The following is an 11,488-nucleotide window of genomic DNA, read 5'->3' on the forward strand; positions in this document are numbered from 1 at the left end:
ACAGACTGTCATCAGCTCGCCACCAAAGACCCTGGTCACAGAATCACCCCAACTTGCCTTAAATCAAACATGGGATTTAGCTTTCAATCCCCAGCTCTCAAAGGGAAGAGAACAGCTCTTACCGCTTCACACTGATCATTTTTTAATCTAAATTTTTACTTAGAAAAGTCACCCTAGAAAGGTCTGACCTCAGCTTACAAATCTAGATGAGAGATCCCAGGCTCTGAATCAAATTTAAACTCCTGCGAGCCAGAGACAGTGCTTGTGCTTTGCCAGCAGTCGGACAAGCAAGCTTCCCCCAGTGGCCACCACCCATGGCTACCAACTCTTAGAGTTCCTGTATCGCTTCAGGGAAGGGATAACGAAGGAACGCTCGGATGCAGGCTGTGTGCGATAAGGGCACTTGAGGAGCCGTGCACATTTTTTATAGCAAAGAGGCCGTTAAGTTCAGGAAGAGGGGAAAGCCCCTCCCCGGGAGCCAGCTCTGCCCCCAAAGCAGCGAGTCTGGTGCAGAGGGCAGCCCTCGTCACCGAGTCGAGCCATCAGCCGCCAGCATCACCACACTAAAGCCACATTCACGTTCGTTCCACCTGACCGAAGCTCACATGCTGCTGGCTTATCCCAGACCACTTCCACTCGCCTAGAACGAGCCCTGTCCACAAGGTCGCACCGCCGCTGCCCAGGCGAGATTTTGGGTGGATGGGGATGGAAAGCCAGAGACCGCAGTCGCGCGAGGGCTGCTGCACGGCAGGCCAAACCAGCTCTCCTTCACACATCCCAGTCCTGCCCTGAAGGGACGAGGATAAAGGCAGGGGAGTTTAGTCACCGACCTCGAGCCCACCTCCAGCCACGGCAGGCAGAGCCCCCTCCAGCTGGCAGCGGGGGCTCCTGGCTGACCCAGGCTGCAGGACACGCCGCTTGAGCTCTCCAAAAGTCAAGGCTGGTTTTTCGCCACTCAGCCCCAGCTAGGCTGGAACTTCATCTTAATATTAACTTCCCATCAGCAAAGACCTCAGGCACTGCCCTTTCCCTTCTGCCAGCAGAACGAGAACAAACGTGCTGCTGGCTTCCTCCTCTTCCTCGCCCACACCATCCTCGGCCCCGGGTGACGTCTGCTGTCACCCATTTTCTCCCCAAACAGACACCAAACCCTGGGAGGGGGTGAGGACAGGACCTGAGACTCCCAAAATTATGACTGCAATGCATCATTTCATTCACAAAAAAAGCGGTAACACCCACTGCTGTCTCTCCATCGCTCCCAGCAGGTCTTTCTGCGATCAGATGCTGCTGTCACAGCAGCCCTGCTCGCCCCTCTGCTGTGGCGCGGTGGGAAGGAGCAGTCAGTACCGCAGCACGCGGGGCCGGAGGACTCGCACCTTTGCAATAAAGTCACCATAGCAACTCAGGCTGGAATCATCAGCGAGGAACCGGCAAAGAAAGGGAACGGTAAATCACACTACACGGGCAAATCAGGAGCAGCTGGCAAGGCAGAGGAGCACAGCTGAATGACGTGCTGCTTGCGCAGCCACGGACCTGTGGGACCCGAGAGCAGAATGCACTTTTCCCAAGACCACGGGACACTTGGCTACTTTGCTCCTCAAGGTTCTGCCTCCATTTGGAGTTGGAAAAAAGATCCAGGCATTACCTTTACCCTTCCAGGGAGTACACACGATCCCAGGAGAGGGCTGCTGAGCTGACCGCAGGGCTGGGTCCCTCCATACCACACAGAAAGGACATCCAGGTACAGCAGCGGCAGATGACAACCAGACCCAGCATATCCTCCCCTCCACGAAGGAGGTACCGCAGGTGGCACAGGGCTCTCTTCCACGCGGGATGGGAAAAAGAACAGGACTCTGCTCACAGTGGAGCAAACTGCTGCAGGATGGAGACCACAGCCATGTAACCCCCAGCAAGGTCTGCCAGACTTCAGCAGCACTCGAGGAGCAACTTCCCCAACAAATCCCTTCTCTCAGCTGTCCAGCACCAAACGTGGAGGTGGTTAAACCAGGAGCATGAGGTTCTGTCACCCTCCACGGCAGGACAGTGGGCAAGTCTCCTTCCCTTGGTGCCCTGCTTCCTCTTCGCCTCACCAGGGTTGCAAGCTGCCTTGCAGGAAGGTTACCGTGGGAGAAGCTCTGAAGCTGGTGGGAAGAGGCGATGTTGGACTGGGCAGTGCAGAGCCTTCTCATGCTCTCCCTCCAGCAGGGGCATCCCCTCCCAAACAGGGCTGCAAGGGGGCTCCCAAACGCTCTCGCCATCCCCTCCCGGGAGCTGGGAAGAAGCTGTCTTTGTGCTGGTTATAGTCAGTCTAGCTCGAGATTTGCCATGACTAAAAGCTCACGTTGGATGAGCTGAAGACAACGTAACCCCAACAAGCTCATTATCACATCTCTGTCGGCAACCGTCTCGCCGCGGCAGAGGGAACACACACCCCTGTGGCAGCCCACAGTCCGGCACGATGCTGAAGATGCCTGCCAAGACAGGCTGAGACTCCGGACTGTGACCCGAGGCAGTGGCACGCTACACTGCCCATCAACACCGCTGCGAGGGCAGAAACCCTGGCACGCGTGGGGCAGGATCAGGCGTTGCCAGCCTTGGCACTCGCCCGTCGGGGCTCGCCTGGTGCTACAGGCGAAGCTGAGCTCCGGGAATTACAGCAGGTTATGTTTAACAAAAGATCTTCAGCCTGTGGTTCGGCAAGCTCCTGCCACAAAAAATACATGCTGGGGGGCAGAGCAGACTGGTGTTTGTTCACCCTAATGAATTTAAAAGCCTCTCTGAGACAGAGTTTCCAAGCACTAGGCCAAAGATGGTGAGCAGCCAGCTGCAGGCTGGCACAGTCCCCTGACTGGAAGGAGGTGAGCTGCTGAAGCACCCACTTGCTCCCCCAGGCCTGCTCTCTCCGCTAGCACGGGCAGAACAGTCTCGTTCACCAGCTGCATTTGACCCCAGGGATGCCAGCAGCAAGAACAGGAACGGCTGGCTAACACTGGGAGATCCTGAGGACAAAGCACGCGTTGACCAAGGAAAATTTCCCATCGTGCCAACGCTAATGAGCAAGATCCCCAAGACAAAGAGCAGAACATTTCACTTCTCCCATTTGTAAGCCAAATGACTCATTTTCTGCAACGACTTCTTAAAATTTCCCAACTATCTGTCTGTCAAGAGATGACAAGGCGATTTACGGCAAGAAAGTCTGCAATAAGCTTCGCTGGAGATTAAGACCAACAGCCTGTCTTTGTTCAGGCAAAGTACTGACCAGCTGACAAACCGTCCAGGGAAGACATCCCAGAAAGTACTCCAGCCATCCTTAAGCTTTGCCTTTTAGCAGTGAACACTCCTGCCATCCCACTCTCAGCAGCAGCCAACGCAGCCAGAGCCCGGCTCTGCAGTCAAGGTAAGACCGCAAGGTAAAACGAGCACAGCTGCTCGGGCTGGCATCAACTGCCCTCCCACCTCGGTGCGACAGAACCAGGCTGGCAAGAGCCTTGCCACGTAGATGTGGCCTCAGAAGCAAGGCTGGCAGCAGCTATCCACACCACAACTTCACGTGTCACCTGTCCCAATGGGGACGGTTTGCCAAGTCCTCATCTCCCCCCACCCAGGGCTCCACATCTTCCAGCTCCATCTAGCTCCTGCTCTGCGCATCAAGCCCATAAAATTCCAAACGTAATCAAGAAGCTCCCTGCTCCTCGGTTCTTCTGTAGCACACCTGTTCTCGCCAATATTCAGCTGCAGGAGAGATTCCAAGCGCGGTGCTGAGGCAACAGCAGTGGTGACAGACTACTCTCTGCTCTGAGAAGGGCTGATGAAGGAAGAAGAGTGAAGCCGAGATCCAGCAACAAGGGCAGTCACCACTGGGATCAGCAGCCTCCTCGGGAGAGGCTCTGCAAGTAAAGATGAACGGCTAATGAGCTTACCAGACACAGCAGTGCGGGACAGCCTCTCCAGGCCTGCCATAGCTGCAGGAGCAGGCGCTTCGTTTCCCTTCTCAAACCCAGCTGATGCCCACCACCGAAACAGCTCCATGCAATGTCACCCGCAATGCCTGACAGGGTGCGTCTGCAAAGGGGCAGCTGCAGTGCCAGCTCCCTTCCACCATTCCTTGGGAGCACAACGCATTCGCCCGAGCGATCCACAGCAGCTTTAACAGACCCAGCTCCTTGCAGCTTATCCCAGAGGAGCATTAAGTTTCTCTGTTGCACGATACACCCGAGACCATTCAAGCTAAACGGTTTCTCCAACAGGCAGCGTGTTCCAGCCCTGAACCGCTCGGTCCCCAAAGCCAGGCAGCTGCCGGTGCAAGCCCTGCTCACACTGACCATCCCGGGGCTGTTCAGCTGAGGCCGAAGCAGTATTTCTCCATTTGTCATCACCCAAAGGAAGGGAAGCCAGCCTTCCTCTTTTACAGCTGAGCAATCCAGACCCTGTCCAACACTATTCAAAACAGGTTTAAAAACCCAGGAAGACTAACAAATGCAATTCCAGTGACCTTTCCTATTTCTCTGATGTGGGAGAGACCAGAAGGCAGCTGGGATAATTACCATTTTCACTGAAGCCTCTTACAACATTTTAAGGAAGTTTTAATGTGCCTGTGCATATTTACATGCATTGCTCTGGCAAACAGTGTGACTGTCATTCACCCGCTTCAATCATGAGAGCAACGATTCCTTGCAAATTAACACTTCTGAAACACCCTGAAAGACAACAAAGATTGTTAACACTTCAGAAGGTTAAAAACTAAGTATTACTGAAAAGCAAACAAGTAGTGACTCAATAGGTGGAAAGCTATTAGTCTCGCTGAAAAAGGAACAACATTTTGGACACTTCAGAAACCAAATCTTTATCAAATCCACCCTGGAAACTCAGGAGCAGTTAACTGCAATCAGCTTCTACACTGGCAATGGGAGACACGATGCAGGTCAAGGCCTCCTTGGGTTTGCCTTCCCTGAACCATCAGCAAAACCACCCCGAGAAGGGCAGAGACGGACAGAGCTGCCAGACTGCAGGCCTGCCAGCACCGAGCTGGACTGCTTCGGCGTAACCTTTCTGACCGACATCAAAGCAATGGTTTTTATCTGTTCTTTTTGTAGACCCAGATTCTTCTCCGGCTCAGTTCAAGCTGCTGACGACCAAGTTCAAGCCCGTGACAGCAGCTTTGTTTTCCCAGCCGTGCTCTTCCACAGAGCTCCAAGCAGCATCAATGAGCCCCCGAGGACTCTGCAGACCACACACTGAAAACCACCGTCACAGGATGCTCCTCCAGAGATGTCTGTGAAAAGCCTGGCAGGGTCTCGCACTCCAGCTCTTCAAAACAGCATCCCAGTCCCACAGCAGCCCGGCACGTGGGCACTTATGAGGCCTCTCGACCACCTTTTGGTCCGCAGCTTACGTTTGTGAGCACAGGTTGACTCTCAGCAAAAGAAACTCTCCCCTGCCTTGTATTTTGTCCATCGCTGCTTCCTCAGCACTCAGGCTGGTGAACGAGGAAGGGAAACAGTGGGTACAAAATCCAGCCGACACCACACCAGGCACCAATGTCCAACACATCCCCAGCAGCTCTTCCCTGTCAGGAGCCATTTCCACCGAGCCTACAGAGACTGACCCATTTGCTTTGTTATCTTGAGCCAAACAAAGCAGGAGCAGAGCACGTAGGTGGCAGAAATGGGTTTAAATTTCTCCAGCTTCAGTCATCGTGCCCATTCCTAGGCACATACAGAGTTCTGTTTAAATAGACTGCAGAAGTGTTAAACCAGGGTAGATAAAAAGGCTCTTGCATTTATCTAATTGTACACTTAATGGAAAACCCAGCACACGAGGGTTCTTCATTTACCCACTGCTGTTATCTCTCAAGAAAGAAGAGATACATTTGCAGTTTTTCACTCAAACAGCCAATGCCAGCCTTACTGAGCACACCCAGCAGAGGCTGAAAGGCGCAATCAGGAGACCCGAATTATTCCCAGTTCTAATCTACAGCCTTAACCAGGAAAATCCACTCCCTGTGCTTCAGCAGCCCTGTTCATAAGCGGGGGACAGATGCTGACCTATGGTAAAATGCTCCAAAAACACACAGAGGAAAGCGAGGGACGGAGCCCGGAAAAGCCGGGGTGAATTCAGGAATGCTGCCGGGAAGACGGTGTGTTTAAGAGGCAGGGGGAGCAAAGACACCGATCAGCTGGCCATCAGAGGGGTTTTAGGTCCGCCAAGGCCACCAGCCATACTCAACACGTCTCGTGAGTTCCCACTGCTGCAGCTACAGCCGAACAACAACCCACCTCTGAGGCAGCGAGCGGGCTGTGCACCCCCACACGTCTTCCACCTTCGTACCACATCCAGGCGCATAAGACAAAGCTTCCAACACCGATTCAATCCACTTCCTAAATTATCTGAGGTTAAGGACAGGGGCACCCTTAAAGGCTTTGACCAAGGTAAAGCCCGCTGACCATTTTGTATAGTGAATTTTCTGGCCCTGTGTGCAAGCAGCAAAATACTGCGAATAAGCAGAGCATGCGGCTGCTGCCTCCTTTCTACAGACTGTTCTGGACTTATCCAAAGCAAAACCAGCTTTTTCTGTTCCAAGTTGATCACAAAATTAGACTTTAGACCAAGAAGTGATAAAAAGTTTAATCTCACAAAGGAAATACCTTTTACCCCGCACACCAGGAACAAGTCAGTCCCACTCAGGTTCAGAAGCAGCAGTCTCTGGTGGGGGTTAATCCATCAAGCCCCGTATCGAGGGGTACGACACCTTCCCTTGAAGCAGCCAGTGCTGCGACCGTTTCAGACGCTTCTCTGATGCAGGAACGAATGATGGAGACTGATCCTCTGGTACGGTATCCCCCTTCCCTCGCAATCACACCTAGATCAGACCAGTTTTCCGCTGCGCACAGTTCAGTAATATTGAGAACAAATCCCTTCTTTTATCTGTTCAATTATTTTTGAGTGAGCTTCTCTGCAAACAAAGCAAACGCTAGTGAGATTTTCTTCTGTCAAGATTAGTTATGATTGTCATTCAGGGTGATAATCAAGAACTAAATTAGCTTTCATTGTCTGTCTCCAATGCCCTCAACACCCACAAACACACAACCAGCTAAGAAGATTAGAGAGCACACCATAGCTATGTTGCAAAACCAGCCTTCAAAAGCAAGAGGTCTGAGCTAGACGCTAGATACAGGAACGTGATGCAGCGAAGGATGGCAAGGAAGAACTGTGTAGCGGGCACAGGACCCTAAATAAACTCTTCAGACAACACCTGAAACACCCTTTGATTTTGGATGAGGACTGGGAAGCAGGTTGCGCTCCAGCTCACAGAGAAAAACCACGCTGCTGTTACTGTGGCCGGAGCCCTCAGCTGTGCAGGGACGGGAGGTCTCTGGGTCCTCCAGCACCATGAATCTCCAGAGTGGGCTTGGGAAAAGCCGTGGGGCAACAGACCCCAGCGACAAGAGTTACCACGTGCTAAATACCCCATTACTCTGCAGCAGCCTCACTAATTCCACCAAGGCCATGCAGAAGCCTCACCTCTCAAGCTTCAAAAAGCCTCTCCACAAAACTCTCTCCCAGGCCAGTTTGCTCCGGGTTGCAGGAGGTAGAAACAAAGTCCCACTTGGGAATAAACAGCCTGTTTGGAGAGCACCTACCCTGCACGTGCTCTCGGCACTCAGACACAACGTGAGATCTCCAAAGACACTGACGGCCAGCAGTTACTCCTGAGGCCCCACTGCCCAGCTCCAGCCCGGCAGCCCGGCTTTTGGCGAGTTCACCGCCGCTGCTGAACCTGCTGTGGGTCCTGCGGGCAGACGAACCGTGTGCTGGGGCCGGATTGCTGTGCCAGGGAAGCAGCTGCTGCAGCGGATGGGCCCCCATGCCTCCCAGGGAACCCCACCCCCACCATTGTGCGCAGGGTGCTGCTGTGGAAAGGAAGGGAAATCAGAGCTATTTTTGGAGTCTTGTTTTATTGTTTGCTACTCCAACTCACAACCATGCCACAATTTACTTGCAGGAATTGGATTTTAATAGACCCAGGGAGAAGGAGCGTCCTCTTGGCAGAGCATACAGAGACAGTGGGACCTGATGCCGCCACAACATGGCTGGTACCACGTAGTGGTTTTGGGGGCTGATTTATGCAGCCAGGTTAACAAAAGCAAAGGCTGAGATTGGAAAAGAGCGAGTGGACAAGAAGATACATGGCCAAATTAAAAGCAACTTCTCCCCGGAGATAAGTGACAGATAAAGCAAGAGGAAATCCCCCGTCCTTCCAGCCGCAGTTGCTCCCTGCCCTGCAGAGGGGGAAGCCAGAGGTCCAGAGAGCCACAAGCAAACACCCCTCGTGCCCCCTCGTTAACTGTCGTTATCTGCAGGTCTTAATTCTTTCAAACACCACCGCACGGTTCAGCAACAGACTAAAGGTCAGGCCCTCACCTCGTGCCGGCGACCGAACCCCATTCCAGCGTCAGCCTCAAAACCTACCTCTGATTTCAAACATGGCATTTTAAGTGTTTCCCCACAGCGGGCATAAGGAAGAATTTCAGCTCGGCACCTTGCAACGCATGCAAAATATTTCCCCTCGGTCAATAAGCGCTGTTCTTTCAAGTAGATCCTCCAGGTGCAGAATTCACCCCCTGAATGGTTCTTCTGCACAGAAAAATCAAAGTGTAAAGTATTTGGGTCACACGGGAGAGCGCCAAATCCCAACAGCAAGCTTTCTGCAAGGCACGGCCAGCTCTCTAGCCACGGGCTAGTCAGAACAGATCTCCTCTGCTGGGCCCAAACACATGCTGTTGTCCTTCACACACTGCAGCCTGCAAAGACTGGCAGCAAAGCATTCCTGCTGCTATGAAATCCCTGTAATTAATAAGTAATTGAACTCAACCAACTCGGCATGAAGTACAAATACGTAAGGATCAGGAGGTATCGCACAGCTCAGCACAGGCAGAACCAACACCAAGAACCGCAAGACGAAGGGGAACACGCTAAGAAAAATACACCTTGACATGCTGAGGCTACAGAAATCCCTCAAAGCGATTTAACCGATGTCAGTAGTCCACAAACACAGGCTCAAAGTTTAAAGGTTTGTGGATTTGGGTTTGTGTTGTTGGGTTTTTTTGAGGGGGGAAGATCAGTTTCAACACAGCTGAAGCATTCCCATGGAAAGATGTTTTCAGGCTCACATTACAATTCTTGCTGTCAAGAATCAGCTACCGCCCAGTGTTGGACAACCAGAGCTCCCAGTGACCGAGAGGAAGCAAAACCAAGCAGCTGGTCCCATCCCTGAGCATGCACGTCCATCTCTGCCGCCTCCCGCAAGGCCACATGGCTGAAAGGCAGGCCACCAACTCCAGAGAACACCCCTGTCTCGTCCCAGAGGTACCTCCCCCCCCCCCCAGGAGGGTCTCTACATTGAAGACCGAGGGTCCCACGGATCAGAGGAGGGTCTGCACCCTCGCACCCCTCATCCCGGCCCCAGCCAGCTCTCTTGCGAGGGCACCCGTGGGCTCACCCAGCCCAGCTCCTGCAGCTGTGGGCCTCTCCCCCCTCCCGCAGACTTCCTCAGGGTGAGCTCCCCCTTCCTTCCAGCCACCTCCTTTCACATCTCCTAACCTACTTCCCCTCCTTACCAGGGATCTCTCCCGAGAACAGCTTTTCTCTAGGAGCTCAGTGCCTCCCCAGGCAAATTCCCCACTGTGGCCACCCTCTCCCACCAGCCCTTCCCGGCCGGGGAGGCAGATCCCTGGACGTGGCTCCTACAGATATTCCTGCTGCCTGCGAGCCCTCCCTGCTCTGCCGTCCGAGGGATGCCCCCCAGAAATCACGGTGGGGGAGCACCTCCCCAGGGGCAAGGGGGTGAAGGGGAGCCCACACTCACCCTCCAGGGGAAGGGGCTCTTTCCTGAGGCTGTCACCCACAACCCCACCACACACCCCATGAAGAAGGGGATCCTTTGAAGAACCCCCTGGAAAACCGAGCGCTTCGCCTTCAAGGAGACAGAGCCTGGCCCCCTCCACCCCAAACCCTCAGCCGGGAAGGCTCCGGCCCACCGCTCCCTGGAAGACGCCCCCTAAAACCCTCGGTGAGAGGGTGCCGGCAGCCCCCACCCCCGCTGTACGAGGGGGTCCCCGGGATGTGAGGCTCCCTCGTGAGGGGTCCCCAAAGCCCCCGCTAAGGGGAGGCCAGGCCCCCCGAGGGCTCCCGGTGAGAGGACCCCAGCGCAGCCCCCCCAGCCCTCAGGGAGCAAACACCAGGCCTCTCCTCAGGAACCCCCGCAGCAGCGCAGCGGCCTCCCGGGGGGCCCCCCCCGAAGCCCCTGGTGAGAGCAGAACAATCCCACCCCTCAAGCCCCTGCTGGGGTCCAACCACCCCCACCAGCCCCCACGTCCCCAACGCAGGGAGGCCGGCCGACCCCCACCGAGCCCCCAGCGAGGCTCAGCCCCCCCCCCAGGGCTCGGCCCTCCGCGGCGGCGGGGGTGGCGGCGGGGCGGGGGCAGGCAGCCCCCCAGGCCGGGCAGGGCGGGCGGCGGCCCCCCCCGTACTCACACCTCCAGGATGCGGTCTCCCTTGCGCACCCCGGCGCGGTCGGCGGCCCCGCCGCCCAGCACGGCGCTGACATGCTGCAGCGGGGCGTACAGCTCGCCGTTGATGCTCCGGAGCTGGCCGCCCTCGCTCACTTGACCGCGTACGTTAAAGCCGTAACCGGACTCCGACTTGACGATACGGACGACGCGGGGCCCGCCCGGCCCCGCCGGGGCCCCCTCACCGCCACCGTTCCGGTGCGGCGCGGCCGCCGAGCGCGGCAGCCCTTCGCCCTCCTCGTCCGCCATCTTGGCGAACAGCACCCGGCCGGCCCGTCACGCGCCCACCGCCGCGCCGGCCGCCGTAGGGCACCGCCCCCCTCCCGGGCGCGGGGCACGCCGGGAAATGTAGTCCCGCCGCCACACCCCCCGCGCAGGGCACGCCGGGAAGGGTAGTCCGCAGCGAGGCCTTCCGGGAGCCGTAGTGCGGCGGTAAAGGGGGGGGGGGCGCTGTGCCCGGCGGCGCCGTGGCGTGACGTCACAGCAGTGACGTCACGCGGCACCATAAGGCAACTGGTGGCAGAGAGGGGCCTTACTGCAGGGTGGGGAAGGGCAGTTTGGGGCCAGGCCTCGCTGTGGGCCCTGGGGGTCCACAGGCCTCGCTGCCAGCCCCTGGGGGTCTGCAGGCCTCAAGCATCCTGGCCATGAGGGGGACACAGGGCAGGGCAGGAGAAAACCCCTGTCCCCAGGGAGGAGATACGCCACAGCAGGCCCACGCTCTCCGTGGCTCCCTTCTGTCACAGCCACAGCCCTGGCTGCCACAGTGGTGGGTGGCAGAGGCCACCGTGTGGAGCGGGAGCACCAAGGAGGCACTGAAACGCCACAGGCTCCGGCCTCAAGCCCAGCTCACACCCCGCCAGTGGGGCTGCTACAAGGCTGCTCTCCAACTGCCTAGGAGGTGTGCTATGGTAGAGATGGAG

The 11,488-nt window shown here is 56.1% G+C and overlaps 1 protein-coding gene across 3 annotated transcripts in view; it reads right to left on the reverse strand.

Moving 5' to 3' along the window:
* SNX27 (sorting nexin 27) overlaps window positions 1-10,844 on the reverse strand; it is a 33,562-nt gene extending 22,718 nt beyond the window's left edge. For all 3 annotated transcript variants that reach the window (XM_037411842.1, XM_037411841.1, XM_037411840.1), the window contains exon 1: window positions 10,534-10,844. In XM_037411842.1, coding sequence (XP_037267739.1) covers window positions 10,534-10,817 — 284 coding nt within the window. In that variant the 5' untranslated portion in view covers window positions 10,818-10,844. The remainder of the gene's footprint in view (window positions 1-10,533) is intronic.
* Window positions 10,845-11,488: the final 644 nt, after the last annotated feature.

Source organism: Falco rusticolus, chromosome 19 (genome assembly GCF_015220075.1).
Source record: "Falco rusticolus isolate bFalRus1 chromosome 19, bFalRus1.pri, whole genome shotgun sequence".
NCBI lineage: Eukaryota > Metazoa > Chordata > Aves > Falconiformes > Falconidae > Falco > Falco rusticolus.